General features: G+C 32.2%; 1 protein-coding gene across 1 annotated transcript; it reads left to right on the top strand.

The window, feature by feature from the left end:
* Positions 1-953: 953 nt before the first annotated feature.
* Positions 954-15317, top strand: LOC128177891 (circularly permutated Ras protein 1-like). Its single transcript, XM_052844795.1, has 16 exons — positions 954-1123; positions 1582-1728; positions 2152-2337; positions 3072-3254; positions 3669-3828; positions 4308-4701; positions 5178-5416; positions 8185-8272; positions 8482-8688; positions 9024-9219; positions 9796-10041; positions 10618-10734; positions 11414-11509; positions 12195-12286; positions 12400-12523; positions 13468-15317. Exons 2-16 carry the CDS (start codon positions 1612-1614, stop codon positions 13645-13647), a joined length of 2625 nt encoding a protein of 874 aa, XP_052700755.1. The 5' UTR covers positions 954-1123; positions 1582-1611; the 3' UTR covers positions 13648-15317.
* The last annotated feature ends 1125 nt before the right edge of the window (positions 15318-16442 follow it).

Genomic DNA, 16442 nt, shown 5'->3' with positions numbered 1-16442 from the left:
TTAGAGTCAGACAATTTTTGAAAACTGCAATTTCCAATTATTGTTTCTAAGATGCATATTTAAAAAAAAATCTTACTTTTGGAAAAAATCATTTAAGATAGTTCTGCCGTGTACGTCAGGGGGATCATACAATCCGGCAAAAAAATACCACGTGGAGATGCATGATATAGTACATATTATTACAATATATAAAGATGGCTTGTCTAGGCGTAATTCACACGCAGTAGAAAACACTTCAGTATTTTCACAGAACTTAAGAACCTCTAACAACTTCATTTTATTATTTGAATGAGGAATTTTTAAATTGATACAGTGTTTTCAAATCATCATTTTCTCTCGTTCTATACATAACATACACTGAAGTGCCAAAAGTATGTCAATTTTTTCTTGTCACTATATATTTCATCGAAAACCAACATTTTTCAAAAGACTCATTTAAAAATAACCCCTAGACCGATTTTGAAAAGATTTGGATTGATAAATTCAGAATTTCTCTAGCTTTTTTTTTGCATCATATTTTAACATTTTTCCCACCTTCAGTTCTTGAGATTTGATGTTTACAATCTAAAGTAAGATTTTTCGGCTCTAATATTGCAGAGGATATACATGTAGGCTAGTATAGTAGAGCACTTCAAAGAATATCTTTGAGTTGTGTTTGAAATATGAAATTTTGCATATTAGTTGTCAAAAAAACTATTTCAATGTATGTCAAAACGTGCAAATTGAATATACTTAATAATCAGTAAAAATTTCTTCAAAATCTGACAAAAATAACAACAAAAATCCTTTTAAATATAAGTCTTGTTTTCAATAAAATATATAGGGAAAAAAGAAAAGTTGACATACTTTTGGCATGTTAGTTTAATTTGAACATTCTTCAGTTGACAGAAATTCAAGATTTTTAAAAGATTAGAATAAATAATTAAATATAAAGTACGTGTAGGCCTTATGAATTACAGTGGTTAAATATTGATCCGCGCCCCTGTAAAACCATTGTAATTTATATTTTTAGATTGATTATTTATATCAACCAATCAGCACGCGTGTTTATCTATAAAGTTATATATATACAGGCGATGGGGAAAACCAGCTTTCATAGAAACGAGAGATTTTCTTGTTACAGGTAAGACATGTTAATGTCATACGTAACTTATGTTTTGAATATATAAAACAATAAGCCTTAATTAAGGTACATTGATTCAAATTATTTGTCAAGTATTAATTTTGCAAATAAACGCCGCGTCTACAGTAGGCCTAATGCCTTTCAGAACAATTTTGACAACTTGTATATTGAATTGTAATACTTATTTATAGAAGTTATTGGTCAATAATCAGAGTTGCAATAGCATATGCAATCAAACGGTCATTAGATGACCTTGTGGTATAGCGCAATAAAATAATGGAATAATTTTTAGATATTCTAATGGCCTGTATAAACATGATAAATATAGGCCTATATAGTAGTTAAATTGATAATCGATTGGGCAAGAGAGGTAATTCTAGTACTTTCACTACATACTGATAACATTACAGACTGTACCCTTAATTATTGATAACTGATATTATAACTATAATTTGCAGTTCAGCTGACATTCGTAATTAAAGGTAAATATGGAATTTGGTGGAGATCTCATTTTTGTTGGCAAAACAGAGGAAGATGAAATCCCTGAGGAGGATGATATCGAGGAACAGATTGAGGAGTCAAGTCCTCAGAATGGAGATGAGGAGGTTTGTTATTATTAATATTGTTCTACAATGATGAATAAATATGTTAAATTTCTCTCTGAAACACTTCTGAGATACATGTACTAGCTAGGTGACAAACAATCATGTATGTATACATTCATTTCAAACTTAATTGATTTTACATGCTTATATATAATTATTATAATCTTTCTGCAGACTCTTTTGATTTATCTCTGAAAAACATCCATATAATTATTGGATCACTCTATGCCATTGTTAGAAGTTCTAATCTTTGCTAGCCATTAGGGTAATTTTTGGTCCAGTCTGCTCCCAATTTTTGGAGATTCAAAACCCTTAAATTGGCTAGCAAAAATGTTGGCCAGGTGGGAATTGAGAATTTCAGAATGTGGGCTAAGTGGGAATAAACCAGCTCTTTTAAGGTTTTCATTTGATTCTGGTTTACAGACATGTTGCCTTGACATTTTGGACACAGCCGGCCAGGAAGAGTATTCCTCCGTGAGAGATGCTTATATGAGATCAGGAGATGGGTTTTTCATTGTGTACAGCATCGTTGAGCGAGCTTCCTTTGATGAAGCTGTCGCCATTTTTAGCCTTGTTCAGAATTTGGCTAACTCGGAAAACTCAGCTGCAGTAATTAGTTTAGGATTTTACTTAGAACCATTTAAACATATATGACCTTGGATTTTCGGTATAGGAACGTAACAATCTATTTCTTGCATCAAAACAAGTTACTAGTAATAATGATGCGCATTGGTTTTGAGCAAAATATATATACAATTGTATATATATAACTTGTGTATATAGTCTGCTCAAAATTTATGGATATCAAAGAGCCATGGCTGGCTGGCCAGCAATGAAATAATTAAGACAGGCCTTTCTCATACTGCTGTTTGACCCTACTGTACCCAAAGTCCAAGGTTCTAATTATATTCAGTGACTAGTGAATATCATGAATACACTAGTAAACTTATGTATTAAATATATATATATATATATATATATATATATATATATATATATATATATATATATATATATATATATATATATATATATATATATATATATATATATATATATATATATATATATATATATATATATATATATAATCCAAAATGAGTGAAAGGTGATATCACACAGTATAAATAATATATATATATACATATTAAAAGAATTTTTTTTAAATTATCTATTGCATTTAATTTTTTTTAAAAATAATATCTAAGAGGCATATAGATTAGAAATGGATCACTGTAAAAGTTACATCTGCAATCTAGCAAGATTTTTTAAAATTAATTTTATTTTATTAAAATTCTTAATTTAGTGGTCATTTTGAATACATTCATGCACATCAATGGCAGATTCTCTGTGGAAACAAATGCGACTTGGAGGACCAGCGAGTGGTGACATATGAGGAGGGGCAGCAGGTGGCTGATAAGCTGGGCATTCCTTTCTGTGAGACATCCGCAAAAACTGGCACCAGGGTCAAGGAAGCGTTTGAAAAACTGGTGTTAGAAATTCCAACCCACAAATCTACTCAAAAAGTAAGATCACTGATTATCTTTAGTCCTCTTATGTTCATTCTTACCTAAATACAATGTATTCTTAATTTTTATGATCTCGCAGAGGACATCTGAAACTGATAAATTTGTAATTAGTTCTATCATAGAGACTCTTGGATTTTGACCTTGCATCCATATCCTGAGGAGCACAAATACATTGTATTTTCATAAGGGCAAAATAATTATATTACTCAGCTTTTGAAAATTCATGCAGAACTGTTGATCAAGTTGAATATTATCTATTCATTTTTCATGACAGGTTCATTGTGAACCAATCAAGATCAAATAAAGATTTGTGTAATCTCTTTACAAAATATCAACAATGATATTATTAATGTGATACATTGATTTTTGTATAACACAAAGTCATTTTGAAAATTATTCAATTTTTCGCAGATAGTAATGCTTGGATCAGGCGCAGTGGGTAAATCAGCTCTGACCATCAGATACGTTTCTGACCAGTTTGTTGATAACTATGATCCAACCATAGAGGATTCTTACCGTAAAATGATAACAGTGAAAGGAAAGAAACGAGCAGCAGGAAAAGGAATTCCAGGTACTTAAAAAACATGATCAGTTTAAAAAAGGTAAAACGTTTTTGAAAAGAAGAATTTTTTAAATGATTGACAATCCAAGAGTGTTTATCTTTATCTAAAGTAGCTGCTCTTGTTAAAGATGTAGTCTGTTTATTAAGTTTTTGAAATTATGTAAGTTGCATTTATCAACAAATTTTTATGTTGACTTACACCGTATATTCATTTTTTTCCCCCGTGTCACAACATTTACAAAAATGAAGGAAATGCGAACCTTTTTTTTTTTTATAGGCGTTAGTCATTTTTTTACGATTCAGAAAGTTTCTAATAGCTTCTGATACCAGATAAAATTTCTGCATACTGTATATTTTGCGATGTAAAAATGATCACGAGAAAAGCTAAAAATTAGATCATTGGAAACATTAATGGATATAAACCATTATATGATGCAAAATATAAAAAAGACTAGTTTCTTAATAGTTTAAAATGATTCGGGTTTTAGGTGCAGGTAACTCGGGAAGTTTGAATAGCTCTAGAAGACAATCGAGAGTCCGGAGCTTCATGTCGTCCCTGAGTGGAATATTTACCTGGGGAAGGTCACGGAGACAGAGGTCAACCACGACGGACGACTTACCTGTCCAACAACAGCAGCAGCAACAAAGGGGGATCCCAAACAGGCGAGCCTCGGCTCCTCCCAGGAGGACTCATGCTAAGAACTGTACCAAAACCATCAAGTGCAAGAAAACAGACACCAATGTTATCTTGGTTTCCATGAAAGACCTTGACCAGATGGATAACGTTGCTACTGGCGATCCTGTGTACTGTGATAAATGCCAAGTCGTGCTGTCCTGTGTTTCAGATACAAAGCAGGATGGAGACAAATTGCTCTGGAAATGGTAGCTATAATTTATTATTACTGTAAATTCATAATTAAACACAAGGAATTAATATTTGCATAAAATCACAAAACTCATTCCTAGCAGATTTTCAAATCATGCTTTTTTGTTTTTGACAGTGGAGAACTACTGTAAATCAACTTTTATTTGCGATGACTTTATTTGCAATTTTATTATTTACTAATCAAATAAACAGGTTTGCATTGACTACAAGGTATTTTTCATGATTAAAATGTATATTATCTGGAAAATAATATACATGTATCAGAAACATTTCAGGACTGGTTTTGATAAGAAACGAGACAAAGGGGCTCTTTTCAACCTCACAAAAATTTCTCGCATGGGATTAAAAGTTGGTTTACAGCATACCAAATTACATCAAAAATTGGCGCATGCTATTTTTAAAAATATTCTCGCTATACCATTTTGAAAATTGTGTACTATGCTAATAATATTTTTAATACTGCATTATTTAGCGAGTTTTGTGGGCATGAAAATGTCTCCACTGAAGTAAGAGAAGAGGAAATCCCCAAAGCAGACACCATTGATTATGCCCTTTCAGCTCCGGAACCTCAAGAAGAACAAGTTGCCATGGGAGCAGAAGCTGAGAAAACGAAGGCTACGAAACCAGCAACAACAGGAAGTGGATATGTTGTATACTGTCTGGACATTAGTGGATCTATGGGAGGCACCACTCAACTCCCAGAGTTACAGGGTGAGTGGGATATCATATACATAGACATCTGTAGAACTGAAAACAAAACAAGAGATGTTTGTGAAACACTTATGCCCCCTCCCTTGGAAACATCCAGAAAGAAAATGAACGTAAACTTCAAATATCTAGAATTTTTCTAAGTTCAAGGGGCATAACTCTGTCGGATATTGCTCTATCATACTCAAAATCAAACTTGACCTAGATATTATTTTAATAAACCTGCATACCAAATTTCATATTAATATGTGCACCCTCTGCGAAGAAAATAAGCAGAAACTGCAAATAACTTGATTTTTTTAAGTCCAAGGGCCAGAACTCTGTCGAAAATTGCTCAATCTTGACCTAGATATTATCATGATAAACCTGTATACCAAATTTCATTTCAATATGTTTATCCTATGCGAAGAAAATGAGCGGAAACTGCAAATAACTCAAATTTTTCTAAGTCCAAGGGCATAACTCTGTCAAAAATTGCACGATCCAACCCAATATTGAACTTGACCTAGATATTATCAAGATAAACCTGTATACCAAATTTCATTTCAATATGTTTATCCTTTGCGAAGAAAATGAGCGGAAACTGCAAATAACTCAAATTTTTCTAAGTCCAAGGACCATAACTCTGTCGAAAATTGCTTGATCGTACCCAATATCGAACTCGACCTGAAATTATCATGATAAATGTGTATACCAAATTTCATTTCAATATGTCTATCCTTTGCAAAGAAAATGTTATCATTTTTAACTCAACTGAACCACAATTGTTTGTATGAAAGGCAGTGCTCTGTTAATATATGATTTTTTTAACATTTATGATGTCAAGAGCTTTAAAATAAGCCTCCATTTTGGCTCAACTCCGAACACCCTTAGGTCATGATTTGGACAAAGTGAATTTTTCATATTGAAGAAAGCTGAATGAATTTTATTCAAAAGAAATCGTACAAGAGTGCAGGCACATTCGTTTTAAAACTGTATTTTCAAACACCGACACCAGATTTAGTAGTACGAATTATGAAGAATACCCTGGTGAAAACCAACTCAAGATTCTTTAAATAGTGAGAAGATTTAAGAAAATGGGATCCGTACAGTGGTAGTTATGAGGAATATTCTCATCAAACTGCCCAAACAAAAAATTTTCTTAAGAAATCATATCAAAATCACTTAAAAATCATATCCAACTCACAAATTCATGATTTTGTTCTATGATTTAGACATGATCCATTAAATGAATCATACCCAAATCATAGGTGACAAATAAGGAAGTATGATCCTGATGTGGTTTGTTTCTTGGTTTTGAGTCTGCTATGATTTTCTTGTGATTCTGGTATGTGCTATTATCTTAGAAGGCAACAGAGCATGCGTTTGAAATGATTCGTTAATTGCCAGATAAACTGACCACTAAGAATTAAGATTTCTGCATAACAGGAAGTTGAGTTGCAAATTTTGAATGTTCATCTTGGAGCCTAAATGTGATGTACATGTCAGGAAAATTTGTTATTGTTGGGCATCTTGCTCTATCTTGGCATATTTATAAAGTGAATTTATGGAAGTATTTTGGGGGAATATATTCTTATTCAATTGAGGTAAATAATATTTTATAAAGACTAATTTACAATACACTATCAAGTGATTTATTAAGTGAAGCAAGCAACTAATGCATGGATGTACATGTATCATTAGTTCAGACCGGGAGCTACAGACCTGCAGCTAGGTTTTGAAATGCATACATGATATTTTAATTTGAACAATTCATGTAATAATTGCTAGAAGAGTTTGAAATAACAGTATAATTATCATCTAAATTATGGAAGACTTTGATCCTGCGTTCTAATTCAGATTATATTGGCTTAATGATACAGTTCATGTGACATATATGTATAGGCCTACTATTTTTCATATTTGGTAATTGACAATGTATTTCAAATATTAAAAGTATATACTTGTCTGTTGCAAAATATTAATTAGGTGGTCATTTTTTTCTTTAAGAAATTATTGTATAATTGTCCTTTAACAGGTTACAGGTCATATAAGGATCATGGTTTTGATACGAGTTGTTAGTTACAACAGATCATACCAGGACCATGGTTTTGATACGAGTTGTTAGTCACAACAGATCATACCAGAACCATGGTTTTGATACGAGTTGTTAGTCACAACAGATCATACCAGGACCATGGTTTTGATACGAGTTGTTAGTCACAACAGATCATACCAGAACCATGGTTTTGATATGAGTTGTTAGTTACAATAGATCATACCAGGACCATGGTTTTCTTGCAATTTGTTTAGTTTAACAGATCACCCGAGAATCATGATCCATTAACTCATTTGCATGTGAAATTTTCCTATACCGAAATCATCTCAAAACCATGATTTACACACAAGCCATTGATATGATCCCGTAGGCTATTTTTTCTGTTTGGGTGATGTTGTCATTGATAAAAAAGGATGTCATTTGGACGCACCCTTTTTGTTTTTGTGTTTTTATAAACAATCCTTAATTTGTCAAAAACTAATGAATGTTTGTGAAATTTGTTGAATGAAAAATAATTACATCATATACAGTTATATATGGGCCAGATAACTTTTGATCAGAATCAGAAAATCTCACTCGGAGCAAATTAAATACTTAATATATATGAAAGAAAACTAATTTAATTGCTCATGGAGTAAATGAAAAATATCTGTACAATACAGTTATCTATAAGTCAATGATATGTTAAATATATTAAATATTTCAATTACACGTATTACATGTATTTTAATAGCCGAGTGGAAGAGACAAAGAGATGGAATTCTTGCCTCTGGAGGTGACCAAGTGACAAGACTTCAGGCTATACAAGAGGCCCTGAGAAGGTTATTAATGAAACAATTTTTTTTAGAAATAATTTTATCATTTTGGAGAATTGAATAATGAAAAATGTAAACTTATTCAAAACATGACACATCACTTTGAATTTAAGAAAAAGAGAGTTTGAGAGTTGTCATTTTGTAATCATGTATCATAACACTGTGCATAATTTTCAGTATGTTACATAGGTATTTTGGTTAAACTTTTTCTTCAGACAAATTGAGCGTCTCCACCTAGAAAATCCAGAGCGGCGAGTAATTTTCATCACGTTTGAGTCGGCAGTGGAAGTTTACGGGGACTGCACAAGTGACACCATACAAGAAGTTCCTAGCAATATCCACAATGAGTTTGATCCACTACTCTCATACGGCGAGAAATATTCAAGGGAGCACCACATCAAACCTCTCAGCGAGTCTTATGAGTAATTACAATTACTGTGTATAGCCCAGTAAAATTCTTACCAAATTCAAGAATTGCATAAGAGTATGGCTTTCAAGACACAAAGAATGATATGAAATATGTTATCTTAAAAAAAAAATTAGTACCAGTATATATGTAGAAATCTGCAAAGCAATCAAGCTCAAATGCTAAAGAAAAAAAAAAGAAAGTTTATCATTTTATTTTAAATAGATGCTCATAAAATATATTCCAAGTAGGTTAAAATTTATGGAGAGTGATTTTGAAACATCAAATTAATTGTTACATGCATGTGTTACCAAAATTAAAACTATTAAAATTGTTTTTTTCTTTAACCAGTAAAATGAAAACCATAATTGACATGTTGAGGCCCAAAGGATGTACAAGTCTTGGGCCCGCCCTCTCTGTTGCCATGGGAATTGTCAATGGTTCAGTGGGATCTGAAATAGTCTTGTGCACTGATGGGGCCCCCAATGGGGGCATAGGAAGCCTGAGCAGCTGTGGAGTTGAGTCAGGCAACCACTTCTATATAAAGGTAGGCAATGTGCTAATTCTTTTGAATTTATAGAAATCCAATACGGCAAAAAGAAAAGCATGTATTGATTTTAAAAAGTTTCCACTTTATCAAATATTAAACCCCTTTTCCTTGTATATTTATAGTTCTCTAACTCCTACTTTCATGTGGATAATTACTATGAGATACAAACTTTTAAACTTAATATATATATAAACATGTTATTACCATAACTGATTTTGAGAAAACAGCTTTGGAACACAGGAACCTGGTGTTATATATTTTTCTCATGGTAAAAAATATATACCCTCTATCTAATAATACATTCCACAATTTTCATTCCACTCTGCTCCCCATAGATGTTAATATGGAGAGCGGAATGGACCAAACACCCTTGGGATTCCAAAGATGGAATAATTCAGGCATGAGTTACATGTACATGTATTAAATAAATGAAAACAAGAATTCAGCAAATTGGTGTAAGTTTAGAACAGGATGTATATAAACAAGACGACTGGCCATGGGTTTCCTTCAATGGCATTTCACTATTCATTATTAACTTACCTCTATATAATATTGTCTCTCTCCACTTGGAAGGCAGGAGAATATGCCAAAGAGAAGAATATAACCATCTCTATCCTAGCCGTGGAAGGAGAGAGGACAGGACTAGAAAAGGTCAGCAAGTGTGCTGAGATTTCTGGGGGAACCATCAATGTGCTCAACCCCTTGGAGATATCTCGCCAGCTTCGACTCATCTCACAGAATTACATCATTGCTACCTATGTGACTATTACACTCTTTCTCCATCCTGAGCTGGAAGTTGATGATCCCAGGTTTCCAAAGGTATGTTAATTCTTTTATAATTCATGTTTAAATGGAAAAAAAAATCAATTTTCTGCAAGTGAAACTGAAGGCAAAATTTGCAAAAACGAATAAAACTGTAGAGAAAAATAACATTTGGCAATAGAGCATACCTGTATAAGAAAGACTTAATAGAAACTTGCATTGGTTTTCCTGGAGTTCTCTTCCTTTTGCAAATCTTTATTGGCATAGAAATATAATTTTTGTCCCTCAATCTTGCTTGTAAGCAGTATCAAATTTTTGAGGAACACAAATATTATCTCATAATACTTCTAGATTTTATTTTTACACTTCATTGGTAATCAGATACTTCATTAATAATAATGTAATACACCTAGACATTAAAGTCAATTTTACTATGTTTTTGTAGTAAACGTTATCAAACTACATTTTGAATAGCTGAAACATTCAGAAAAAAAACATTACCTTTATATTTTTCCCCCCGCTTTATAATACTGACTTTACTTTGAACTTTCCCAAAATGTTGTTTATATAGTATAAATATGAATTTCCTCTTACACAGCAAATGCAATATTTTAATAAGGGTACATTTTGCAGGGAAGCAGTAAGATAGTGAAGGAAATCGGCAGTGCTACAAAAGATACAGACATGACGTTCGTGTATAAATTGAAAAATCCTGGAAAAAAATTGGACATTGAAAAAATACCATTTCAAGTAAGGAGGATTTTTAAGATTGTAAAAAATAATAATTATGGTACTGCATAACATACATGTTAGTCAATAAGATTTTTTTAAGTTCTTCCCCTTGTTACTTTCTGAAAGACAAAATAACAAGTACACATACACCCAGCTGGCAAAGTAATAAATGCCAAGAGGAAGTGAATGAACAAATTGGAGCAATTTTACATGATATAATTTATGTATATTATAATAAGCAATCGTCTAAAAAAACCCCAAGATTTTGTAATTTTTAAAGCATGTTTTACTGTGCTGGTTTATTACACCTAATAAACATGATTAATTATACCGTAACTAAAATTACATTTATACCTGGGTGTAAGCAATCCAGGTACCTGGCAAATGTTTCAATATACTGTAAACCAATATTATTCTTGACGACTTTATTTCGCGAATCCCCGAGATGTCAACCAGTTTGTGATGATTAATTTTTGCGACCTATCCTTATCCACACCTGTTTATTTTTTTTATTACAACTGTATGGCAAATATACTGTTCCACAGCAAGAAATATTTGCGACAATGAGGCTTTCGCGAACCTTGCAAAAATTTCTCGCATGCGAATAAAAAGTTGGTTTACAGCTCTCTCTCTCTCATATCTCTCTCTCATAGATGCATCAAATACCTGGTAATTATTAAGTTGGTTTTCCCTACAGGTTCAGGTCTCTTATACATTAAAAGATGGCAGAAAAATGCTGAGAACTATCAGCAAATCTTTATCAACCACAGATAGCAGAGAGGCCATGGAAGAGGTATGTATAAACCAATCAGCTGGGTATACCTGCAGATACCCACTGGCCATTATCATTTATTTACAAACTGGCACTATATCAATGTTAATACATGCATCAGTTTTACATGAAAATTATTTCATATTGCAGAGAACTTGGAAAAAGCAAATTGTACAAACAATATTGATTTAGACAGATTAATACCCATGATAATTCTGTTTATGTGTGCTCATTCAATGGTTTCATTTTTACTATTCATTGTGAGAAACAGATGGACAGACAACACCCCAGAAAACTTTGTTTACGGGGGTATAACAACTAATTGTTTTCCAAGATCAGATTGGACTTAATCTGTACATAAATTCAGTTGAGAGTCGAAGCAAATTTGCGATGTAGAATAAGTTATCTGAAGATGATATTGTGATACATGTCCCGTGTACCCCTTTTTTTTGCATGTCACAAAATTCGCGAAAATAGCGAATATGTGTAGCATTTTTAATTTGCGCCAGTCACTTTTTGCTATTCAAAAAGTTTCTTATGGAAAATAATACAGAATATAATTTCTGTGTATTCAATATTTTGTGATTTGAAAGATTCGCGAAAAAAGCGAAAATTAGATCATTGCGAAAATTACTGGATATACAATATGTTATCATAATGTGTGGTTTATCAAGTTTTAAATTCAATTTGAAATCTTCGTTTGTAGGCCATGAATGTAAGTGTTGTCGGAACGGCAGCAGTACAGAAAACCGCTTATCTGGCCAGCAAAGGCGACCTAGAAAATGCCCGCTCACACTTGTAAGTCAAAAGCTTTGCCATGCACAAGTTGATCAATTTACCTAATACCTTATGTATTACAGTTATATTGTAAGGTAACTAATTATTACAATATTTGTCATCTTTTTTGTCAGATTATCCAATAAACTCATGATATCCAAAGGCTCTCGAAATCTTAAACAAAAGGAGGACAAAGTGGCCTTTATGGAGGAGAGCAAAACATTGTCTAGCGTCGTAAACAAGCTTCACAAGGAAAGGGTTAGTATTAAAGCCGGTCTTAAAGCCGACACGAATTCATAAAAGCATTTTGTCTCCATATTAGTTTCAATCACTCTACTACCATTGGGGTTATATATATACTGGTCAAGAAAGATAGGGTCGGTAATCGGAGATAAAAGGGAAATAATGCATATCTATGAATTCATGTCTGGTTTAAGGAGACCCTTTGAACACTATTGAGAAAGATTTTACAAACATTGTAAAACTGCATACCATTAAGGTGTGTATATTGATTTTTTCTTATTTATTTCAACGTCCTTTTTTTTAAACCTCATTCTGTAGGTTGTCCAATATTTTGGTCTAAACAGAAATTATTTCATGGGTAAATGATTTTCTTATCATTCAAATTTCAGCACATGATATATTTATTCTGGCCTGGTCCATTATTACAATCCTGGTCACAGCACCAAATGTAACCTATCCTGTTACAATTTCATTGGGTTACGAGATAAAAAGATTAAAGAACCTGATGTATTTAATTAATTGATAGTCAACCTTCTTTTATCAAAGCCCAGCCTTGATGAAAAAACTCTCTTAAACACTTGATCCTTCAAACATAGATGATGCATATAATATAAGAGGCTCAAAGGCCATAATGCTCATCTGAGCATCAATTGCAAATTTTTTTTTATCAACTCAGCTTTATGGTATGAATAAACAATATCCTGAAAATTACTTTAAAGCTTTTGGAAGCAAAACGTTATTCTGACAGACTTTAATTCCTTTCACCCAAGAATGCTATGGGCCAATTTTGATTTAAATGTTGCCCAGTGGTTCGTGAGAAGAACTGGAAAAAGTAAAAAGTTTGTAGAAGGATGCTGGACAACAAAGTTCGCTTGAGCTTTTAGCTCAGATGAGCCACAAAAAGATACCGGTTCATGTACTAGGAACTATAAGATATCTCTTTTCTTCTTGATTCACAGAAAGGCTCAAGTTTGAGGGCTTGTGGTTTTTCTGATCTTGACACAACCGTTCTACATCAGAATCAGGCACAGTCATCAAGCAAATTATATGGAGCGTCTCGTAAGATGGAGTTGATGAAAAAACGCATGGAAACAAACCAGGCAGTATCTGCTGCCTATTATGGTATTCAACAAATGTAATCAATTTTGGCTCTGTTATTTCGCCTGGCTGGTATTAAAATTGATTGTATACAAAGACTACTAGCTAAAGTGCATTATGACAGGTAAAAACTGTCTCCCCAACATGTTATTAAACCAATAATCGTACTTGTGCATGAATATGGGATATGTATTGTGAATATCATTCATTGTATAGTAAATGTATTGAGCTTAAACATTTCTTCTGATTTGTCGCAACTGACACACATGTATATATTGCACAAGAACATCAAATACATTACCGGTACAACTGTGTATTACATTGGGAAAACCAAACCCACAAACTAATCACATGTGAAATTGTAATTAATACTTTAAGCTACATCATGTCAAACAAAATGCTAGCCATGACTCAGATATGGAAACTCTAACTGAATACATGTATTGTCTTCTGTTTTCAGTACATGTACCGTAATTATATAAACTGACCTCATTTCATGGGTCAAATATATTACTTATATTTTTTGGTGTCAAAGACTTGACACATGAAACATTTTTGGGAGTTGATTTTAATCAACTCTCCTATGCACTTACTCGGGCAAAGCGAAAGTGAAACAGTGTTTGGACCAAAGCACAAATCAATACCGCAGACAACACTTAGTTCTTGAAAATAATCGATAAATTCGATGTTGTATATTCTGAAGCATTGTTTTTCAAGAAAACTTAATACCATGAAAATAGTAAGATTTTAAATTGTACAAACAGTTAAGATATTTCAGTTTAGATATTAGATATATATATATTAAGTCGTATGTATTCCTACGCTAGATCAATGTTGTCTCGTTCAACCAGACGCTTGGCTGTCTCTGTTAATATCCGACAAAACAGAGTCTCTCTTGCTTGTCGGAATTAAACGGAGACAGCCGAGCGTTTGGTTGAACAAGACAAGAGTTCAATCTTGCCTGGATCCATACATTTCGATTACCGATACTTCTTGTCATGCAAAATCACATATTTGATTTTGAATAAATGATAATCGATAAAATCAACTCCCGTCAGTACTTCAGTACTTTGATTATGTTATTTTGTTACTTATTTATTGCATTTTATGGACCAAATACATAGTTTGATTCACATATTTTGTTTCATTCTTATAGACATGATATACCAATAATGAAATTTAAATATAGCTGCAGTTTTATTTTATTTTTATTCATATCACCTCGAGTAATATTGTATTAATACTGTATGCAGTAATGTACATGTATCAAATGACTTGACTTGACTGGACTTACAAGATGTTATTTTTTAATACCAATAACAAAATATTTTCAAATGTCTTGTAGTATCAAATACCTGTGCCCTATTACATTGTACATGTATTTCTTGTATATTTTTAACTCGTCTTGACAGCTGTACATTATTTTTATATACTGTATGCAAAAATAGTGCTTTTAAATTATTTTATGCTTTTACATTTTAGTCCCGTTACCTGTATTTTATCTTCTTCTTTTTTAAAGCATTCATTTGGAAATATTTTCAGCCAGATCAATGCTTTTAGTGATTACTGGTAAGTTTATATTTGTTACAATACTGCAAACACATTTGTTTTTAATATAGGTACATGTATACTGTTTAACATTAACAATAGAGTTAATAATGTGTTGGTTGTACATGTTTAAATAAAACAGTTGAATTATTTGTTTTGTTACAATTATTGATGGATATTACATACTAATGAAATTATACTGACCAGTCATTGATGATTTCATCAACATTTTACACCCCCTGCAAATGAAATTTATTTTTTGGGGGGAATGGATGTGGGGTTTCCAACCATTTTGGATTAAATCACCATATCTGTCTGTAAACATCATGGTTTTGTCTTAATATAAGTCTCAAAATTGTTTGACTGCTTTATTTCTTACAACTCTGGTGCTCAGATGTCTAATTTAAATTAATTTAAGACTTTTTTTCTGCAAAAATTGGGTTTTAAGTTTCTCTACCTGGCTATGTGATTCAATCAAACAACGAGACCATCCAGGCATTAAATTCATCTAAGAAAATGTTACGCCCAGGGATGGGGTAATGGTAATTTGTAATGGTAATTGAGTGTAATTAATAACAAATTTTGATGTAATTGAAAGTAATGTGTAATTGGCCAAATTTTCAATTACATGTAATGGTAATTTAATTAATTACTTTCAAAAAAGGCACGTAATTCCAATTACTTCTCAATTACTTTCAATTACACACTGATGTACATATAAATATGAAGCTGTCCACTATACATTTTTCCCCACACTAACAATGGTACAAGGTCAAGTTCGAAGAGTAGTTAAAAAGCATTGAACTATTATTATATATATCATACCAAATATGTTTCAAAATGGATTTTTTCAGTGATTCAGTATTTAATGATAAGTTTCCCAAATTTAATTAAGTACATGTATTTGATGATTCGTTTGATCCCTTTTTGCTTAAAAAAAACTTATTTTCCTTCTTATTATAATAATTAGTGTGCCAATTGTCATTGAGTTAGTTTAAAACATACTGTTTAATTTACAAACAAAATCAGTGTTATCAAAATTATATAACTATCAAGTCATGCTTTGTAATTGATAGCCTTAAATACACAGAGCTAAAATGCATGGCTTCAAATGGGTTTAAGTTTTTGGTGCCTAACATGTCCACAGGGACATGTTCCCTTATTTCTAACATTTTGATAATTAGGTAGAGTACAACAGGTGTGAATTGTGTTTTGATAACAATTATAGTCTGCCCTCTACCTGAGATTAACTTGTAATTTGGCATTCTATTTACAAAGAGAAAAAAAA

Source organism: Crassostrea angulata, chromosome 3 (genome assembly GCF_025612915.1).
Source record: "Crassostrea angulata isolate pt1a10 chromosome 3, ASM2561291v2, whole genome shotgun sequence".
Taxonomy (NCBI): domain Eukaryota; kingdom Metazoa; phylum Mollusca; class Bivalvia; order Ostreida; family Ostreidae; genus Magallana; species Magallana angulata.
This window is presented reverse-complemented; position numbering and strand designations above follow the sequence as displayed.